This window comes from Microcebus murinus, chromosome 4 (genome assembly GCF_040939455.1).
Source record: "Microcebus murinus isolate Inina chromosome 4, M.murinus_Inina_mat1.0, whole genome shotgun sequence".
Lineage (NCBI taxonomy): Eukaryota > Metazoa > Chordata > Mammalia > Primates > Cheirogaleidae > Microcebus > Microcebus murinus.
The window spans coordinates 18491923-18506462 of record NC_134107.1 but is presented as its reverse complement, the minus strand read 5'-3'; the positions used below and the strand labels follow the sequence as shown (position 1 = coordinate 18506462).

Here is a 14540-nt window from a genome sequence, read left to right as displayed (position 1 = left end):
ATTTGCTGAATTTGAAAATATTGATGCCTTTTGACCTAATAATTTCCAATTGTCTTCTAAGTAAATAGACTTGAGAGATTTTTGTATATGAGAAAAATGAGAACAATCAGAAGATTCAATGCAACTAAATTTCTCATCTAGTTTAAATGCATGCATCAAATCCACAACAATCAAGATATTGTTCAGAGGAAAAAAAAGTCAATCACAAAATGATGTAAACACCATAAATCCACTTATGTAAATTTGAAACTACATAAATAGCAATAATCATATCATTTATATATCAGAAAACATAATAGTAAATGCATTTTGTTAAAAAATAGACAATATGTGTTACTATTAAGCTTGAAGATAGTATGCTAAGTAATATAAACAAAATAACTGAAATACATTTTATTGGTATAGGACCGATACTGTATGATACCACTTATATAAGGTACACACAATATTCAAACACATAGAAGCAAAAAGAATGGTGACTCACAGCGGCTGGTGGGGAGGGATAAATGGAGAGTTGATATTGAATGGGTCTAATATTTCAGTTGCACCAAATGATTAACTTCTAGAGATATGTTGCACATTATTGCCTCTATAGTTAAAAATACTGTAATGTACACTTGCAAGTAGTTTTAAGATGGTAGATCTCATGTCAATTGTTCTTATCTAAAAGAATATACTCAGAAAGAAAGAAAAAGGTTGTGACAGTCAGTAGTGGTTGATTCTAGATAGAGTGGAGGGAATGAAAATGTCAGAAGTTGAATAAATAAAAGTTTAAATTATGTTTAAAGATGCATTACTTTAAATAATAAAGTCTACAATACAAAATCATTGTTTAAAGTGGGTGATGGATATGGTATCTAGAATGTCATTTCAGATATTTTTGGTTTTTGTAATGCTTACAGACTAGAAAATTACACACAGTGTAGTAAGAAAAGTTATCAACTATTAATTACACTGTTTATATATTCTTGGAAAGAATATCTCAGGCTTATGTAAAAATATATTTTAAATGCAAATAATTTTAATTAAATACTAGAATTTCAATTATAAAGCTGATATTTATTTTCTTTATAGCAATTCATATGTTGAATCTATGTTTTATGTCTTCTGGTTTTTATGGCATATATGCCAGGATTTGTTTTTGATGTATAATGGAGGGTTTACACTCAGCTCTATTCCCAATATTCACATTAAAATTGACCACTGGGGCCAGGCGTGGTGGCTCACGCCTGTAATCCTAACACTCTGGGAGGCCGAGGCGGGAAGATCACTCAAGGTCAGGAGTTTGAAACCAGCCTGAGCAAGAGTGAGATCCCATCTCTACTAAAAATAGAAAGAAATTAATTGGCCAACTAAAATTACATAGAAAAAATTAGCCGGGCATGGTAGCGCGTGCCTGTAGTCCAAGCTACTGGGAAGGCTGAGGCCGAAGGATCACTTGAGCCCAGGAGTTTGAGGTTGCTGTGAACTAGGCTGATGCCATGGCACTCAAACCGGGGCAACAGAGTGAGACTCTGTCTCAAACAAACAAACAAACAAAAAAATCAAAAACAAAAAACAAAACAATAATAAAAAAAAGAAGATAAAAAAATATATAAATAAAAAATCAAAATTGACCATTGAGTCCAGAATGCTACACATTCTAACTGTTGGATTATCTTCATCCCAGGGCTAACAGCAGCACTTCTCAGCTACTGTACAAATTAAATGAAAAAAAAGTCAGCAGGAATAATTGCATTTATTTGTTATTAAATATAATCATTTAAGTAAGTCCCTGGGCAATCTCCACACTTTTACTCTTTGGGTGAAATTTTGAGTGGAATCTTAGCTAATGAGCATTCAATTTGTCCTATTTTCCCTAGGGAATCAGATTTTTATCTGGGAAATATGGTTGTCATGTTTGGGGGCTGGAACCTAGAAACAAACGTATTCAGTGTGAAGGTCTTCAGAGACTTCTAACATTTGTAAAACTCTTCAGCAGGCTTAAATTCATGAAGCAACCTTGGGAATGGGTCTCAGCAGATCTCTCGGCACAGGTAGGTTACACCAAATATTTCACATATCACTAAGTCTAAATGTGAGCACAAAGTGTCTTTGAAGCTTTATCAATTTAAATCAGACTCAGGACTGACATGACACCTGATCTGTTTTCTTTTCCAAGTGACTCAAACCTCTGCCCACTGATTGCATAGTGGAAATAACAGTGATACAACATAACTAATAGTACTTAGAATCCCTATTGATAAGTGAAAACTGTTTGAGCATTTATACAAAATAATGAATAGTCATTACAGGTAGTATATTACACCTTAAGATGAAGAGTGATTTTTTTTTCTGTGCCTTAAAACTGACATGTTTTAGAGTACACTCACCCTGCACCAGATAGAAAGCTTCTTAAGTGTTGCTGATGTATATGATACTATGTTTCCAAGAAAGGCTTACAAAATTGCTTGAAATCCATAAAAACACATTTTGTTTTTCTTTTCCTCTTGATTTTTACATTGGCTAGAGTGAACATTCCTAGGATGAAAAGATTCCCTGGCGCCAACAGTTAGTCTCTATGTCTCTGTTGTACACTGGGAGATCATGTTGAGATTCAGTGTTTGTCCTAAGCACAATCCATGTCTCAACAAGTTTAAGACAAATTCCACAGTTAGAAACCAAAGAAATATAGTCTTGAAAACATCTCAGAAGCAATTTAAGAGTTAATTGGCAATATGATATTTCTCATCCAAATGGTGACACTTTTGAAAGTGAGATGGAGAATTTAAATGATTAATGTTTTATATATGTATATATGTTATATATATGTGTGTATATATTTGTAAAATTTTTATTTACTGAGATTCATTTTATTGATAGACATATAAATATTTCTATTCAAAAACTAATTTAAAAAATTGTAGAAAATTATAATAGCTTTTAACAGAAACAAATGCTAACTCAAATAGGATTCTTATTTTTAGAAAGATAGGAGAAAATGGGCTCTTCTACAGAAACTATATGCCAGTGACATATACTTACTGAAATAAAAACCAACCCTAGCTATACCCTCAGTCATATTTCAGTAGAGGAAGGAATTGATAATAGGTAAGAATATTAAATATTCACAAATACTGTCCCTTCCCAAAGTTAATTGTACACATTCACAATAGGTAATTAATAATTGGTGCTGTTTATATTCTTTTTGTTGTTAAATAAAGAATAAGTTTATGGACTATAAATGTCAGAATGAACAATGCACTGAATTGGTTTTTGTGTGGCAACCCAAGAGAAAATATTTTTATGAAAGTAATTATTTTCACAATCTTACCTGTCATAATCTTACCTGCTCATAAAATATGCAGTTCTTTTTAGGTGTAGTGGTAGGAATCAAGAGCTGAAGGATGGCTGGTGCAACAAAATCAGATCGGCTCATCAGACTCATTTAATGTATTGAATAAACCATCTTTACATTATAACAGACACTGAAGATTTACTAGAGAATCTAGTTGCAGAAGCACATGTTTTCTTTTGTTAAATGTTTAGCTAGATATTGGGTCCCTCAGTTTTTTAATATGCAAAATTATCGTTCATTTGATATTTCTCTTTCAACTATAAAGGCTCTCAATAAGGTGGAATGATTTATTGAGACTTAAGAACTTGTATTAAAAATCATTCATAATAACTGCAGGTAACATCAATTTTACATTCACTTGTTACCAGGCTCTGTGCAAATAAACCTATATTATGCATTATCTCATTTAATTTGCACAAAATGAAACTATAAATACTTGGCAAAAATCACACAGCTAGTAATTGGTAGACTAACACCAACCAACTAAACAAAAAACACACAAAAAAATCATACAAAACAAAATCATAAAACTGTGAAGTTTAGCTCATACCATTAACCAGTGTCCTAGATAGCTTCTTTGAGTAACTTCATCCCATGGAGCCTCAATTATCTTATCAGACATAAAAAATAATTCTTGTTTATCTATACTGTAAGGCACTTCTGCAGAGTAAGGAGATAATTAATTCTGGGCATATACTACTTGCTAAATAAATATTAGCACTCTCCCTCACTCATTTTTCCATACAAGTAAATTAAAGTATATCAAACATTAACAAAAAAATTGGTAATATTTTTTTTTAAAATCAAAACAAGCTTTAAACAATTTAATGGGAAGACGTATATGCTGTAATGGGAAGGGAAAGAATGGAGGCCAGAACAAAATAATAGAGAAAAGTTTGAGTAACTAGAAGTAAAATGTTAGGATAAGACTGGCTTATTTGGCAGAAGAAAGGAAATATGATTAAGTAAATAGAGTTCAGAGTTTCAGAATGACACTAAGAAGAAAGTATTGAGGTGTAAGACTGCTTTCTGGGAAGCTGAAACAAAATGGTGTAGTATAAATTGATCAAAATAAATTCAGGGTACTGAAAGGGCTTCTCCCAGAACTATTAAAACCCCCAAAGATGATTGATGACATGGTATGGGCTGGGGAGGACACCTGGGGAAGCTAAGAAAAAGGTAACCGGAGGTCACTCTGGCCCATCAACTTCTTGAGGCCACTCTCTTTTTTCATTGGAAACACACACACAGGTGTGAGTGCACATATAAATATATATATATTCATCCAATATATATGCTAATATATTTTATTATACATTAATGTAAACCAAAGTGATGAGTAGTAATATTAATGCACACAATAATATTTGATAAATCTATGTTCATTTAATATAAACAATATTCAAGAGCAAATAAGTAAATTAATAGCTTGCCCAAACGGGTGTAAGACACTCAATGATCTCTAGTGCATTTATATTTCCTGAAATTTGTGAAGACATGGAGAGAAGAACAGGATCTGAAACTTAAGGGTTTGCCCACCAAATGAAACATTTAACAACGTCCCATCATCTTAACAGGAAAAGCAATCTCGTCATCCATTAATGCCTTTCCATTTTGCACATTCAAAGATGAAGACGACGGAATAAATGGCTTCCGGGAATCTCACCTGGGTGACCGAGTTCATTCTCTTGGGGGTCTCGGACCGGCCGGAGCTCCAGGTGCCCCTGTTCTTCGTCTTCCTGGCGATCTACGGGCTGACGGTGGCGGGGAACCTGAGCATCATCACCCTCACCAGGGTTGACCCCCAGCTTCAAACCCCCATGTACTACTTCCTCCGGCACCTGGCGATCATCAATCTCAGCAACTCCACCGTCATCGCCCCCAAGATGCTGGCGAACTTCTGGGCCGCCAAGAAGAGCATCTCCTACTACGGCTGCGCGGCGCAGCTGGGCGGATTCTTGGTGTTCATCGTGGCCGAGATCTTCATGCTGGCGGCCATGGCCTACGACCGCTGCGTGGCCATCTGCAGCCCCCTGCTGTACGCCGCGGCGGTGTCCCCGCGCGTCTGCCGCCTGCTGGCGACCCTCACCTACCTCCAGGGCCTGCTCACGGCGCTGGCCGTGTCCTCCTGCGTCTTCTCCGTGTCCTTCTGCTCCGCCAACGTCATCAACCACTTCTACTGCGACGACGTCCCTTTGTTGGCCTTGTCCTGCTCTGACACCTACCTCCCGGAGACGGCAGTGTTCACCTTCTCGGGGACCAATCTGTCCTTCTCCATGGCCGCCGTCCTCACGTCCTACTGCAGAATCGTCGCTGCCATCCTGAGGATGCGTTCCTCCCAGGGGCGGCGGAAAGCCTTTTCCACGTGCGCGGCTCACCTGACGGCCGTCGTGGTCTTCTACGGCACCCTCCTGTTCATGTACCTGCAGCCGAGGACCAACCACTCCTTGGACACCGACAAACTGGCCTCCGTCTTCTACACCCTGGTCATACCCATGCTGAACCCTCTAATCTACAGCCTGAGGAACAAGGACGTGAAGAATGCATCCAAGAGATTTCTGAATAACCCATGCCAATCGCTCAAACTAATGTGAATTTAAAGCTAAAACTGTCTTCATTTATAATAGTAGTTTTCATTTCCTCCTGGAAACACTGCTGTTAAAAGGAGTAACAATACAGGGGTAGAAACTCCATTGATTTCTGTGGGGAAAAAATATATATATTAATTGTTATTATCTCAACCTCACATACCCAAACAAAAAAAAATGGATATAAATCATAAATGATAATTTGAAAAGAAGAACATTTTAGAGATATACTGTAAGCTGCTAGAAGATTTCCATATTTTTTATTCTACAGAAGTTTTTAATTTACTTATTTATTTTTATTTTTAAAGTATTATGGGGGTACAAATGTTTTAGATTACATGGACTACTTTTATAATGCTTGAGTCAGAGTTAAAAGTGTGTCCGTCACTCCAATAGTGGTCATTGTACACCTTAGGTAAGTTTTTGCTCATTCCCTGCTTCTCCCTCCCCCAGCTTGATTTCCATTGAGATTTATTTCCTTCTATGCACATGTATACTCATTGGTTAGTTCTAATTTAATAGTGAGTACATGTGGTGTTTGCTTTTCCATACTTTAGATACTTAGGATAATGGTCTCCAGTTCCACAAGAGAAAGCCTAACAGTGGGTGGTGGAGGTATGTGGAATCATTTCTTGGTAGCTGGTCAAGACTCAGATCATTCTCCTAGCAACAGATATCTTGTTCAACTATTAAAAATTACCTTTTTAATTTTTGCAGCACTTTATCCACCAAATTCTCAAAGTTTGTAGAAGCAGTTTTGTCTTGTACTTAAAAATATATTTGTATCACAGAAAAAGTTCACATGAAAATAAAACATGGAAAAATACGCTAAAAATTTTAAAAAGGTATTCTCCTTTTTCATCCTTCTCACTTGTCGTGTGTACACAAAGCAAAATGTTGATGCTTACCCAAAGAAGATATGTAATTATTTTTTCCATCTCATATTAAAATTGTTTTGTAGAGTTGTCTTTGTTATAAGACCATATTATCAAAAATGCTTCTTTCAGCATTTTCTTTCAGTGTGATTGGAAGTGAAATGTTATTAAACAAACAAACGAACAAACAAACAAAGGCATTGTTTACCAATTCTCAAGAACCCACCTGGCCAAAAAATAAAAGTTAATAGTTTTTATGCACCATATCCGTGTACAAGGGAATGTCTACTAACATACAATAAAAAGAGGGAGAGTGGGACTTACATGTGAGTAAAGGCAGAGTCTGGAAAGAAACTACATATATAATAATTTCAGGGCAATAAGAAATAAAACTAATTCAGGGACTGTGGGACTGAGATCAATAAGTCACCTTCTGACTTTAGTCTTAAAGAAGCAGAATAGCTGAAAGTAGCAGCAACAACAAAAAATAACACTCTCTGATGGATATTTTTGGTCTCCAGGGATGACAATAACGATAGTTTGATAGCATTAGCCTTTATTCTATTTATTTATTATTTATTTGTGTGCTTGCTTCAACTTTATTATGGGTGTATTTGGCTTCACTAGCTGATATACTTGCACTTGAAGTATATTTCCCAGTATAAAACAGTTTTCTTTGGGTCTAAGTGAACAGAATTGGAATAACAGAGCTAACCTCACACTTTTTATACTGCAAGAAATCACTACAAACACAGAGCTTATAATGACCTAAATTTATTACCCCCCAGTGCTGTGGGTCAGAAGTTCAAAATGGGTCTCTTTGGGCTAAAGTCAAGTTGTCAGGAGTCTATGTTCCTTTGGGAACCTCTAGGGGACAATCAATTTTCTTGATATTTTTTCTAGCTTCTCGAGGTTGTCCTCAGGCCTTGGCTTGTGTTCCCCATCCCGCCATGGATCTCATCACTCTGATCTCTCCTTCCACCTCCACATCTCCTCTGCCTCCACCCTCCTTCCTCCTTCTCTCTCTCGGGATTATGTTGGATCCACACAGATAATCCATGAGAACATCCCAATCTCATGATTCTTAACCATATCAGCAAATTTCTATTTCCACAGAAGGTAACATAGTCACAGGTTCTGGGGATGAGAAGGCATTATTCTGCCTACTACATCACCTTAGACCTATTTTGAGAAAGTGGGCAATCTAAAAATCTTACGCTTTACTCACTAGTTTGCAATACTGAAGTCTCACAAAAGTTTTCATACTATAAACCCTTTCTACATTTTTTATCTACAAAATTTGTGCCAAACTAATTATTCACAGAGCCTTTTTTGAATGGATAAACAAAAATCACTTGGATCTAAGTTTCCAAAATTATATATGCACATACCCACACACTCAGATGACACTTCTGACTGTTTTGCTCATATATGATGAATCAACTCAATCAACCAAGAAGATGCATCTGCCAAGCACAAGTTTTAAATAAAGCAATCTAGAAAAAAAATAATGATAAGCTCCAATCTCCTATTTGTCAAAATCACCCATGGAGCATGTCAACCTAAACAATAAGCAGAGAGAGGCTCCCTAAAAGAAAATAATATTTATTCAGGAATAGGACATTGCAATGAGAATACACATATCATAGCAAATTATGTGCATATTCAGGGAAGTAAAGGAAGACAAGTGTTTTAAAGGAAAAAAACGAGGAGGATTATATGATTGTTTCAAGATAGTTAACCTTGACTGCAAAGATCAATAACAAAAGTGACACCAGTAAAAGGTTGGGCAGGCAGTTGCTGGTCAGATGTCTCACCGAAGTATTTTTTTTTTTTTTTTCGCATGTGTGAGGTTGTGATGGCTTTTATTCAAAGTTATAATTTTTGAAGAGACTTTTTTTTATAGTTTTGTTTTCAGACATACATGTGTAAGAACCCTCTCTTCATAGCCTTCTCTGGCTCTAAGGGTTCTTTATTTTTGTTTTTTTGTTAATAGAAGTGACTCTATATTAATTCTAACAACTTTCATATTTCTCCTTTTTCATCAAGACCTTTTTGCAAAAGCATCACTAATCAACCATCCTGTAACTAAGTTATGATGTCCCTCATTGCTGGAATGGACTTGTTCTGGTTTCTGGTCTCATCCCACATCGGAAGGAGTGATTGCCAAATATGAGTTAGTGTAAAAACCCTTTCAGCCACATTTGGGGAATAAGGAAGGTATGAAAGGAGTGGCTCTCAGGCTAAGTCTACCTAGGGATGATTATTAAGTTCAGTTTTGTCTGCTCCCTAGTCTTTTGGCCATTATCTCAAAGGGCTGGGTCAGAATTATTCTGTTAGGAGCTGGAATGCAAAAATTTAACAAGTAACATATACAAAGTTTAGAAAGAAAAAATAAAAAGTAATTTTAATAGTAGTGTGATAATCTCAGTTTGTATAATAGTTTTGACCCATTATATCTAGGCTTAAAGATGACCAATTGAATCACTGAAATGACAGCTATCCTGCCAAGCAAAAAAGGTAGGCATTAAGAGAGTTAAGAGTCTTATTATGATATGAAATGTTGTCCTGGCATCATGTGAAAAACTGTCTACAGCATGAAGAGTTCAACTTTTCATCCTGGGAGGGGCGGAGCAAGATGGCGGACGAATAACACCGCCAGACAGAGGGTCTCTGCAGAAAAGACCGATTCTAGCAGAAACTAGAGGAAAGAAGCAAGAAGACGAGCATACAGCAGACAAGGGCCGGAAGGAGGGGTACCTGAGAACCCGGGAGACTCCACGGGAGGAGGCTGCGGAGGAGAACTGGAGGCTGAGACCACCGGAGCAGCCCAGACACCAGCGGCAAGGGTAGGTGGATCTGCTGTTTCCCCTCCCCTGAATTCGGGACTGCTGGTGGGCTCCCCAGCGGGTGGAGAGACCTGCAGACATCAGCCCAGAGACTGCGGCCGCCTGCCAACGGTGAGCCTGTAGCAGGCACCAGGTTCCCAACTTCCTCCGGGCACCTCTGTGTGCATGGACCCGAGCCGCGCGGCAGGCGCCATATTTCCTCCTCCCCCCCTCCGCCGACCCTACCCGCAGCTGCCCAGAGAGACAATACAGCCACCAGCCGGAGGCACCTCCAGGGAACGGGACCTTCCGGTTTGGGATCCCGCCCGCCCTCCCAGGTGCTGCTGGCACCGTGTTCCCAGGAAAACGGTGCCGACTCAGAGGCTGAGAGACATAGACCCAGCTTGGGCTCCCTGTGGGTGAATTAGGACCTGAAATCCTCTCCCTGGTGGGAATACAGTTTGAACTCTGGGACCCAGAGGTCGGACCTGCAGACCAGATCCCCTGCACCGAGGGCTAGCATTGCCCGGGGCACAGAAGGGTTATACGTGAACAGCCTACTGAGGGCTGTGTGCCTCCAGGGGCGGATCAGCGCACTAGAGAACAACCCTCCTCCCAGGAGGAGGCCGTGCGCCCAACCCAGGTGGCCTTCCTGTGCAGGGAACCTCCCCGCCGGCACCACAGTCCGGGGAGGCCTGGTGGCTTGTGGTCTGGCCTGCTGGCAGAGGCCCAGGAGTAGCTGCAGAGTTGGGGAGGGTGGAAAGAAGCGAGGCCTGCTGCAGACTGTGGGTCTCAGACAGCCCCACCCCCACACCCAAGCTGAGAACAGAACTTTGACCCCTGCTAACGGCCTGAGGGCAGGCTTATCCAACCCAGCTCCGCCCAGAAAACAGGCGGATCTCTACAAGAGCTGATAACAGGACTCAAAATCAACACCATAGCCTGTTCCTTCAAGCAAACGCCACCTACTGACAGGGACAGCATCTTGCACAGCCTTGCCACGGCATCCACTGACTCAATATACAGAGAGTGGTCCAATTTCACCCACAGGCACCACCTAACACCTCAGAAACTAAACAAGGTGTGTGAATACCCAAACAATAACCTAAGGAAAGAAACAACAACTGATCGACATGGGAAGAAATCAGCGAAAGAACTCAGGAAATATGAAGAACCAAACGGAAAACACACCCCCAAGGAGGAGCACCAGCCCCCTAGAAACGGACACCGACCAAAATCAGGCAACCAATATGACAGAAAAGGAATTTCGTATGTGGATCATAAGAACACTCACCCAGCTGCAACAACAACTCAATAACCAACACCAAGAAAACACAAAAAACCTCCAAGAAATGGAACAAAGATTCAACAAAGAGATTGACACAGTGAAGAAAACTTTAACCGAAGTCCTGGAGATGAAGAATCAACTCAGAGAACTACAAAATACTATGGAAAGTCTCAAGAACAGGGTAGATCAAGCAGAAGAAAGAATCTCAGAGCTTGAAGATAACACCTTCCAATTAAATAAATCAGTCACAGAAATAGAGCAGAGAAACAAGAGAAAAGACCAAAGCCTACAAGAGCTGTGGGATTATGTGAAAAAACCTAACGTGAGGGTCATAGGTTTAGCCGAAGGGGAGGAAGACAACACTCAAGGGCTGGACAAGCTTTTTGAAGATATAATAGAGGAAAATTTCCCAGGCCTTGCTCAAAATCTCGATATACAAGTTCAAGAAGCCCAGAGGACCCCTGGGAGATTCAATGCAAACAGGAAGACGTCACGTCATGCAGTCATCAGACTGACCAAAGTATCAACTAAAGAGGCCCTTCTAAGAGCTGTAAGACAAAAGAAGCAAGTGACATACAAGGGAAAGCCAATTCGAATAACATCAGACTTCTCTAATGAGACTTTACAAGCAAGGAGAAACTGGGGCCCCATTCTCACTCTTTTGAAACAAAACAATGCCCAGCCTAGAATATTATTCCCTGCAAAACTAAGCTTCATATATGAAGGAGAAATAAAAACATTCTCAGACAAGCAAAGGCTCAGAGAATTCACCAAGACAAGACCAGCCCTACAAGAAGTACTTAAAACAGCGTTATGCACGGAACATCATAATAATAATCCACGGATATAAAAACAACCAAAACCCAAAGATATTAAAGGCCAGATATTACAATAGCTCAAGACAGAAATCATAGCAACAACATCCAACCCAACAGAATGATCAGTAATCTACCTTACCTATCAGTTCTCTCAATAAATGTGAATGGCTTAAACTCTCCACTCAAGAGACATAGGCTGGCTGAATGGATAAGAAAATACAGGCCAAGTATATGCTGTCTTCAGGAAACACATTTAACCTGCAAGGATGCACATAGACTAAAAATAAAAGGGTGGAGATCAATATTCCAAGCAAACAGAAGCCAAAAGAAGGCTGGTGTGGCAGTTCTAATTTCAGACGATTTAGTTTTTAAGCCAACAAAAGTAGTAAAAGACAAAGAGGGTCATTATATAATGGTGAAGGGCACAGTCCAACAAGAAGAGATAACAATTTTAAATATATATGCACCCAACTTAGGTGCACCCAGATTCATAAAGCAAACCTTACTGGAGCTAAGCAAATGGATTAATAGCAACTCCATAATCGCCGGGGATTTCAACACCCCACTGACGGCACGAGACAGATCCTCCAAACAGAAAATTAATAAAGAAATAATGGACTTAAACAAAACTCTAGAACAATTGGGTCTGACAGACATCTACAGAACATTCTACCCAAAATCCACTGAATATACGTTCTTCTCATCAGCTCACGGGACATTCTCTAAGATTGACCATATCCTAGGACACAAAGAAAATCTCAAGAAATTAAAAAAAATAGAAATCATACCATGTACCTTCTCAGATCACAGTGGAATAAAACTAGAAATCAACCCTAACAGAAACTCACATTTCTACACAAAAACGTGGAAATTAAACAACCTCCTACTAAATGATTACTTCGTAAATGAAGAAATCAAGATGGAAATAAAAAACTTCTATGAAGAAAACGACAATGGAGAGACAAGTTATCAACTCCTCTGGGACACAGCTAAAGCAGTTCTGAGAGGAAAGTTTATCTCCATAAATGCCTATAACCAAAAGGCAAGAAGATCACAAATAGACAATCTAATGAAACGACTCAAAGAGCTGGAAAAAGAAGAACAGACCAACCCCAAACCCAGCAGAAGAAGTGAAATCAACAAGATCAAATCAGAACTAAACGAAATTGAAAACAGGAAAGCTATTCAGGAGATTAATAAAACAAAAAGTTGGTTCTTTGAAAAAATAAACAAGATTGACACGCCATTGGCTAAGCTAACGAAAAGCAGAAAAGAGAAATCTCTAATAAGCTCCATCAGGAATAAAAAAGGAGATATCACAACTGATCCCAAAGAGATACAACATACAATTTATGAATACTACAAAAATAGTTATGCACACAAACTGGAAAATGTGGAGGAAATGGACAAATTTCTAGAAACACACAGCCTCCCTAGGCTCAACCAGGAGGAAATAGATTCCCTGAACAGACCAATCTCAACAGCTGAAATAGAAACAGCAATTAAAAATCTCCCTAAAAAGAAAAGTCCCGGTCCAGATGGCTTCACACCTGAATTTTACCATACTTACAAAGAAGAACTAGTACCTATCTTGCAGAAACTATTCCACAACATCGAGAAGAACGGAAACCTCCCCGACACCTTTTATGAAGCGAATATTACTCTGATACCAAAACCAGGAAAGGATGCAACAAAAAAAGAAAACTACAGACCAATATCCCTAATGAATATAGATGCAAAAATTTTCAACAAAATCTTAGCTAACCGAATTCAGACACTTATCAAAAAAATAATCCACCACGACCAAGTGGGCTTCATCCCAGGGATGCAGGGATGGTTCAACATACGTAAATCTATAAATGCAATTCACCACATAAACAGAAGCAAAAACAAAGACCACATGATCCTTTCAATAGATGCAGAAAAAGCTTTTGACAATATTCAACACCCTTTCATGATACGAACACTTAAGAAAATAGGCATAGAAGGGACATACCTAAAAATGATACAAGCCATATATGACAGACCCATAGCCAACATCATACTGAATGGGGAAAGATTGAAATCATTTCCACTTAGAACTGGAACCAGACAAGGCTGCCCACTATCTCCACTTCTGTTCAACATAGTGCTGGAAGTCTTGGCTACAGCAATCAGACAGGAAAATGGAATCAAAGGTATCCAAATAGGGGCAGAAGAGATCAAACTTTCACTGTTTGCTGATGATATGATATTGTATCTAGAAAACCCCAAGGATTCAACCAAGAAACTCCTGGAACTGATCAATGAATTTAGTAAAGTCTCAGGATACAAAATTAATACACAGAAATCAGAGGCATTCATATACGCCAACAACAATCTAATTGAGAACCAAATCAAAGACTCAATTCCCTTCACAATAGCAACAAAGAAATTAAAGTACCTAGGAATATATTTAACCAAAGAGGTAAAAGACCTCTACAGGGAGAACTATGAAACACTGAGGAAGGAAATAGCAGAGGATGTAAACAGATGGAAATCCATACCATGCTCGTGGATCGGCAGAGTCAATATCATCAAAATGTCTATACTACCCAAACTGATCTACAGATTCAATGCAATACCTATTAAAATCCCACCAGCATTCTTCACAGATATAGAAAAAATAATTTTACGCTTCGTATGGAACCAAAGAAGACCCCGAATATCAAGAGCAATTCTAGGCAACAAAAACAAAATGGGAGGCATTAATATGCCAGATATCAAACTATACTACAAAGCTGTAGTAATTAAAACAATATGGTATTGGCACAAAAACAGGAATATT

The 14540-nt window shown here is 38.7% G+C and overlaps 1 protein-coding gene across 1 annotated transcript; it reads left to right on the top strand.

The window, feature by feature from the left end:
* The first annotated feature begins 4983 nt into the window (after window positions 1-4983).
* On the top strand, window positions 4984-5931 carry LOC105861320 (olfactory receptor 8J2-like). Its single transcript, XM_012746712.2, has one exon. It carries the CDS (start codon window positions 4984-4986, stop codon window positions 5929-5931), a length of 948 nt encoding a protein of 315 aa, XP_012602166.1.
* Window positions 5932-14540: the final 8609 nt, after the last annotated feature.

Bases quoted from the DNA above. Each gene is read 5' to 3' on its own strand.
- LOC105861320 (XM_012746712.2), top strand. From the start codon at position 4,984: ATGGCTTCCGGGAATCTCACCTGGGTGACCGAGTTCATTCTCTTGGGG.